The 7753-nt window shown below is 43.2% G+C and overlaps 1 protein-coding gene across 1 annotated transcript; it reads right to left on the bottom strand.

Moving 5' to 3' along the window:
- Nucleotides 1-2409: 2409 nt before the first annotated feature.
- Nucleotides 2410-3076, bottom strand: LOC145009761 (uncharacterized). The gene is made up of 2 exons (XM_078968394.1): nucleotides 2788-3076; nucleotides 2410-2717 (listed from the first exon to the last, which is right to left on the bottom strand). The coding sequence occupies exons 1-2, from the start codon at nucleotides 3074-3076 to the stop codon at nucleotides 2410-2412; spliced, it is 597 nt and encodes a 198-aa protein (XP_078824520.1).
- Nucleotides 3077-7753: the final 4677 nt, after the last annotated feature.

Raw genomic sequence — 7753 nt, 5'->3', positions numbered from 1 at the left:
CATACAACATCTCGAATGGTGGTCAATCGATACTAGCATGATAACTATTGTTGTAAGAGAACTCTGCTAGTGGGAGGTATGTATCCCAACTCCCTTCGAAGTCCAATACACATGCTCAAAGAATATCCTCCAGTGTCTGGATCGTCCTCTCACTTTGGCCATTTGTCTAGGGTGGTAAGTCATGCTGGAATTTAACTGAGTGGCCAGTTCCTCGTGGAACTTCCTCCGGAATCTCGATGTAAATTAGAATCCCGATCAGAGACCACCGACACTGGCACCCCATGCCTAACCACCACCTCTCGTATATAAATATCCGCTAATTTCTCAGCAGAGATGCTCTCGGAGATCGGAATAAAGTGGGCACTCTTCGTTAACATATCCACAATAACCCATATGGTATCGACACCCCTCGCTGTCCTTGGTAACTTCGTGATGAGGTCCATGGCGATCTCTTCCCATTTCCACATAGGAATGGCTAATGGTTGAACCTTGTCATGAGGCCTCTGATGTTTGACCTTGGCCTTCCTGCAGGTCAAGCACCGCTCGACGAACCACACAATCTCCTGCTTCATGCAGGGACACCAATAAGTCAACCTCATATCCTGATACATCTTTGTGGCCCCTGGGTGAATAGATAACTTGGATCTGTGTGCCTCCTCCACGATCTTCTGTCTCACACCCCCACACCCCCAGTTACCGATATCCACACCCGGCCACACTGTGTCAGAAGACCTCGGCTATCCCGAAAAAACAAGGGAAACTGACCCTGAATCCACTCTATCTTCCAGTTCTCCTTCTTCAAACTCTCCACCTGAGCTTCCTTGATCATATCCAACAATGGAGAGATCACTGTCATCCTCAAGAAAATGTTCCTAATCGGGGAACCTACCGTCTTGCGGATCAAAGCATCAGCCACCACATTGGCCTTCCATGGATGGTATAAGATCTCACAGTCATAATCTTTCAGTACATCCAACCATCTCCTCTGTCGCATGTTTAGATTATGTTGATCCATCAAACACTTCAAAATTTTGTGGTCAGTGGAAATGGTGCACCGAACTCCAAACAAATAGTGCCTAAAAATCTTGAGGGAAAACACCATTGCCCCCAATTCTAGGTCGTGAGTGGGTAGTTCGCCTTGCGAGGCTTCTATTGTCTAGAGGCGTACACGATCACATGCCCTCTCTGCATCAGTACGACACCTAACCCTGAGATCGATGCATCACAGTACACTGCCAAATCATCCATCCCCTTCGATAGCACTAGAATTGATGCCTCACATAACTTCCGTCTCAAGGTCTCAAAAGCCAAATGCTGATCCGGGTCCCATCGAAATGTCACGTTCTTCTTGGTCAAGTAGGTCAAAGGTACAACGATCTTGGAGAAATCCTGGATGAATCTCCAATAATATCCTGTTAAACCCAAGAAGCTACAGATCTCAAATGCATTCTTCGGTACTTCCCACCTCATAACTACCTCAACCTTGGCTAGATCCACCGAAATACCCTCCTGGTTGATGATGTGCCCCAAAAATTGCACCTCTCGCAGCCAGAAATCACACTTTGAGAACTTGGCATAAAGCCTTTCTATTCTCAGTGTCTCCAATACTTCGCTCAGATGCTGCTCATGCTACTCCTTAGTCTTAGAATAAACCAGGATAATATCAATAAAAACAATCATTGACTGATCCAACATCAGTCTACATACCCTGTTCATGAGATCTATGAATACTGTTGGAGCATTGGTGAGCTCGAATGGCATCACCACAAACTCATAGTGCCCGTACCGAGTCCTGAAAGATGTCTTCCGTATATCCTCATCTCGAATCCTCATCTGATGGTACCCCGACCGGAGATCAATCTTGGAAACTCAAGATGCACCCTGCAGCTGATCGAACAAATTATCTATCCTCGGTAGCAGATAACGGTTTTTCACTGTTATCTTGTTCAACTCTTGATAATCAACACACATCCTGTGTAAACCATCCTTCTTTTTCACAACTAGAATCAGTGCTCCCCACAGGGAAGTACTTGGACGAATAAATCCTCAATCCACTAGCTCCTGAAGCTGTGTAGATAGCTCCCGCATCTTGGGCGGAGCTAGCCGGTATGGTGCCTTGGCTATCGGGGTGGCATCCGACACCAAATCAATGCGAAACTCCACCTACCTCTCCAGAGGCACTCAAGGTAACTCCTCAGGAAAGACATCCTGGAACTCCTATACAACCGGTACACTGTCCAAATCCATCATGGTCTCAACCATCGTGTCTGAGATATAAACCAAAAATCCTGAATAACCCTGATGAAGCCATCTCCTAGCTCTCGAAGCTGAACAGAGGGTTGGACCCTTCAATACCCTCTCTCTCTTAATAACCACTTCTCCCCCAATTGGGGTTCGAACCCTCACCAGTTAGCACTCGCAATCGATCATGGCTCCATTAACTCCCAAACATTCCATCCCGATGATCACCTTCAACCCTCGTAAAGGTATCGAAACTATATCAACACGAAACCACTCCCCAAGCACATTCAAGAAACAGTCTCGATACACCCTCGCAACACTCACAATACGGTCATCCGCAATCTCAACCTCAAGCGGGGAATCTAAAGTCCTCGACACATCCTGGAACTTCTTGCTAAGCATAAGAGATACAAATGATTGGGTAGCACCTGAGTCGAATAGAACATGAGCCGAGATACCATTGACCAAAAAGGTCCCTATTCAAGAGCACAAATATCCACTTAAGTACTGCATATAAATATATAGCAGGAAAGATTAAACACATACCGGCCACGATGTCTGGTGCTGCTCGATCCTCCTCGGTAGTCAACTGAAATATGTTGCTCTTCACCGTTGAAGCGTCAGCCTTCGCAGGGCGGCCATCTGTGATCCTCAGTGTGGCGGGCGCAGACACCGTCACTGCTCCTCCCCCTCCCTGTAACCTCGTACAATCAGCCCATTTGTAGCCGGTCTGGTAGCAGTAAAAACAAAACAAGCCTTTCTTGGGGCAATCCTTGATCACGTGGACCGACTGGCCACATGTGAAGTATCCTGAGCCTACTGTCCAACAATCCATACTGTGTGGTTTACCGCACTTGGCACACCGGCCATGACCCTGCTATCCCTTGCTGGAAGAAACCGAGGTCTTAGCCTTTTTAGCCTGACCTACTGCTATATGTGCCTACTCCGACTTCCGCTTGGTGCGGAAGTCCAACTCCATCTCCCGCTCACAGACCTTCTCTACCATCTCATTTAGGTTTTTGCACCCTATAAAGCTCACAAACTCTCGGATATCATCCCTCAGCATGGAATGATACCTCATCCTCCTCATATCCTCGTATGTAGCATACTGTGGGATCAACAACGTTCGTTCCTGAAACTTGACGGTGATCTCCGCCACAATCTTGGTGGTCTGTTGGAGCTCATGAAACTCCCTCACTAGTTGTTGCACCTCGAAAGGTAGTGCAAACTCCGAATCAAATCATCTAAAAAACTCTACCCACGTCATCTCAGCCACACTGGCTGCTCCCACCTAGCTAGTCACTTTCCCCCACCAATCTCGGGCTCGATCCCTTAACATATAGGAAGCAAACCCCACCTTTTCCGCATCAAGGCAATAAATCATGCGTTGGGCGTTCTCTATGTCCACCACCCAGCGTCGGGTAACTATAGAGTCCTTGACCTCAAAGAACTCCACCCCCCGCACGCCTTGAACTCCCGAAATGAGGGAGTTTGGGCCCGACCTGGCTCGCAACAATCTCGGCTCTGAATGCCCTGAGTCTGTCCTAAATAATCTTAATCATCCCTTCCTTGACTGTTCTAAAAAATCACTGGGGTAGTGTCAAGGATGCCCTTCGTAACCTCGATTGCAATGAGGTCGCGCAACCTTTCATCAATGGGCTCGGTACCATCGCCCGACCTAAATCCAGATCCCGATCCTGATCCCCCTACTCTAAATCATGTCATCACCATACTAAACTGCAATATCATAAAACGTAATGAACATGATGTCCAAAAAGGGGATCCTACCACACCGGTTCTCCTTAGAGCTTTCAGATCTAACATTGGTTCGGGTACAGGTCCTATGCTTCCAGTAGTACGGGCCCAATATTACCTTCCATACCTATCTGTACCTTCCCCAAGCCTTTACCTGATAACTCTTATTCATCCTAGAACAAGTCATATCTCAAAGGCTACCACATAATTCAAATCCTAGGCTAACCTATGATTTACTCCGTCCATATCAAACCAGAACTCAATCATAACATGTTGCCTTATGCATGCAAATTATACACAGAACAGGATGAAATAGACTTTTGAATAACATACTCTACCCTAAGACCACAACCAGACAAGGAACAGGAAATAAGGCCAAGCAATCATTCTGAGACAATAAGACCCTAACCGTATACAATTTTTAAATCATACACATAGCAAGATTCATACAATTATCATAACTCACATATCAGTATCCCTTGGCTAACATATTGGGGAACTACATACTTGGATCGACCGATCACGCACATTGTGTTCTCCTTTTTTTACCATTTTAAGAAGTTTTTAACTTTTATTTTTTTGAAAACAATTTTACCATTTCTTTTGTTTAAGTCCTAACACACCCGAGAGTGTGCCCGAATTCCTCAAACCAAGGCTCTGATACCAACTTGTAATGACCCAATTTTCAAAAGAAAATTTTCATTTTTAAATAATCAAAACATTTCCAATAAACCATAAAATCTCAAGAACAATTGTTTTCAAATTCACAACATCAATAAATATTATTACAAATATCAGAGGGTCCCATAAAAACACCTAAGAGAGTGCATGTCGCGCCATCAAGCCTTAACCTTGCCCTTAGGCTCAGAAGTACCTGAAAAAAATAAACAAACTATAAGCTAATGCTTAGTGATATCCCCAGAGCATACCCCACATAGTCCATGTAATCACATAATCCATATCAGCTATAAAAGCTACATAAACCATATAAGCCATGCATACAACATATAGGGATGTCGTGGGCTCCCTCAGGGTCTTACTCCAGGATGTCATTGGCTCCCCATATGGTCTTTCACCTAAGTGCCATGGGCTCCCTCATGGTCTTTAATAGGAAAGCCATGGGTTCTCCACATGGTCTTACATCCAAGTACCATGGGCTCTCCCATGGTCTTTAATAGGAAAGCCATGGGCTCTCCACATGGTCTTACATCCAAGTGTCATCGGCTCTCCCATGGTCTTTAATTCAAGCATACCACATATACAACTAGCATTCTTCCTAACACATAACCAGATAACATGCCGCATAACACTACTTCAACTAATGTACCATGTATCATAAAATGGGTTGGCCTTGGTGCCTTCGACCCATTAGTATAGTGAGGAGACTCACCTCTAGCTACTGAATCCGAAGCTGCTCTCCTAACAGTCAGTGAACACTCATGCTGAACAATAATACAATTACCCCAGGTTTATGCTGAACATAATCCAATTGAGGAACCCAAACTCCAAGTTCTTTCACAATGACCCAAAAAGTCTTCCTTTGCTAATGTGCCAAAACCCATGTCTAAAATCATTAATAGGCCTCATGGCCCAATAGAGCCAAACTATAGTAACCATAGCTCAAAACAGATAAGCTGGCCTACTAACTCAAAACATGACCAGGCCCAATGACTAATTAAGGTGAAAAGGGTTTACAAGCCTAAAACAAGTCCGAGCCCAACTGAGGTGTGTACGCCTTGCATACCACCCTGATGTGCGTAACGTACTAAGTCCCTAAGATGTACGCGCTGCATATTCTAAGTTACACCGAACGTACAAACAAAGTAAGCACCTTCTTTCATTAAGTGCTCAATACTCGATCTTTTAATGTCCAATATCAGATCTGAGCTCATTAAGACGTCCTAGGACATAAAGTTGGCAACTTTATGACCTTGCATGCTATATGGAACTTAAAAAATTCCACTCTTCACATTAGGATTTCATATAAAGCTTCAAACTCATGCATGGAGTCTAGATACTCTTCAAGCTAGCACCTTTATGCATCTAGCATGCTTACAAAGCTCAGATCTAATCATTTCAGTCTCTGGAGTTGTTTAACTCTCAAGAGAAAGTCCAAAACCAACTAAAGGGACAATATAGAAAACCCGAGCTAGATCTAATCAATAAGATGGCAAGATCAAGACTTTATACCTCCAGAGGCTCTTCAAGGTGAACTAGATGTGAATTCTTGAAGCCTAATGCCACTCCAAGCTTGCTTAGCAATTCCTTCGTCTTGAATGAACTCTAAAATGGCCACAAATACACTTAAGCTTAAAAACACTATGACAAGGTATCTCTGGTGTAGAAGGGCGAAATGAGGATATGGAGGCTGATTATGGTTTGGTCCAAGAGTCTTAAAGGTGTTTCAATATGTTTCAAGTCCGAGAATTAGGGTTTTGGCCCTTTGTCATGTACGCCCCCACATACCTGTACGTACGCGTTGTGTACATGGCCACCCTCCACGTTCATGCATCCTTAGTATGTTAAGCGTACTCCTGGAGTACGCCCCGCATACTAAGGGACCTTTTATGCCATCTTTTCCATTTCAAGGGTCTAAAGAGTAATACCTGATTTGGAGTGTTACAAGTCACAATGGTGAGATCATAATCGAGATTAAACATGCCATTGAATCGTTCAATGAATCTCAAAGATATATCGATTTCATTATATTGAATCTGGTAAATGTTTACCTACCTAAAATAGATTCGAATTTGATTATGGCATCTGTCTTCAGAAATCGGATCGAAAATATGGATCCTAGCCTTAATTTAAAATTTTGGGTTAATTAGCAAGGATTAAATAAATCAACTAACTTGAATTCTTTTATACCGTTATAGATGTCAAGTTCAGACAACTATGACCTTCCTCATCCTTTTGGAAATGGTTTTCCTTCTGAAGATGATCTTCCACTTATCAATCAAGGTGAAAGAACGTTCCTTTCTTCGATCTTTGGTGGAACTGGAAATCATACTTCTCTAACTCTTCCTCCACCTCCGCCAGTGATTCTCCCCAACCCACGTTTTTTTTTCAACTTGAATAGTTTAAAGTTACTTAGGCCATTTTGGCATGCAAACACCAAGATGGAGATTTTGTGTATGCATATGTTCTAAAAATGAAGTCACACATTGACAGACTAGGAATGTTAGGTGTTGTTTTCTCAAGGGAGTTGTGCATTGACTTGGTTCTTCACTCGCTTCTTGAGTCATATAGTCAGTTTGTTAAGTACTATTATACGACTGATCATGATGGAAACCTAATTGATCTGACATATTTGCTAATTACTATTGAAGCAGAAATGCTAAAGAGCACTGGTCAAGCAAATGTGTTTGAAGGATCTGTCTCCCAAAACTCTATGGACAATGGCAACAATGGTAGTCCAGAAAAGGTTTCTCTTCCCAATGGAAAGGGTTCAACCAAGGTCAAATTGTTTGACCATATGGTAATGAGAAAGTCTAATTCTGAGATAGTCCCATGTGCCATTCCTGAAGATGCCATATGTTTCTATTGCTAATTGAAGGGACATTGGATGCGAATCTACCCTGTCTACATGAAAGATCAATAAGATAAGAAAGTCAAGTTGTATGACTCTACTTTAGGTACATCCATTATCTAACTCCATTTAGTTCCTATTCATAGATTCTTAATACATGATGAGATAATAGTGACATTTTGATGTTTTGTAGAATCTAATAGAAATAAGGAAGCTTTAGAAGAGCAA

Source organism: Lactuca saligna, chromosome 8 (assembly GCF_052625555.1).
Source record: "Lactuca saligna cultivar CGN05327 chromosome 8, ASM5262555v1, whole genome shotgun sequence".
NCBI lineage: Eukaryota > Viridiplantae > Streptophyta > Magnoliopsida > Asterales > Asteraceae > Lactuca > Lactuca saligna.
Note: the sequence above shows the minus strand (reverse complement) of the source record. Positions and strands in the feature narration are given on the sequence as shown.

What these genes read in the sequence shown, in the direction of transcription:
- LOC145009761 (XM_078968394.1), bottom strand. Translation starts at nt 3,076, where the DNA reads ATGGATTGTTGGACAGTAGGCTCAGGATACTTCACATGTGGCCAGTCG. An exon ending in AGCACCAGACATCGTGGCCG is followed by an intron (nt 2,718 to 2,787) that starts GTATGTGTTTAA and finishes GCTCTTGAATAG; the next exon opens with GGACCTTTTTGGTCAATGGT.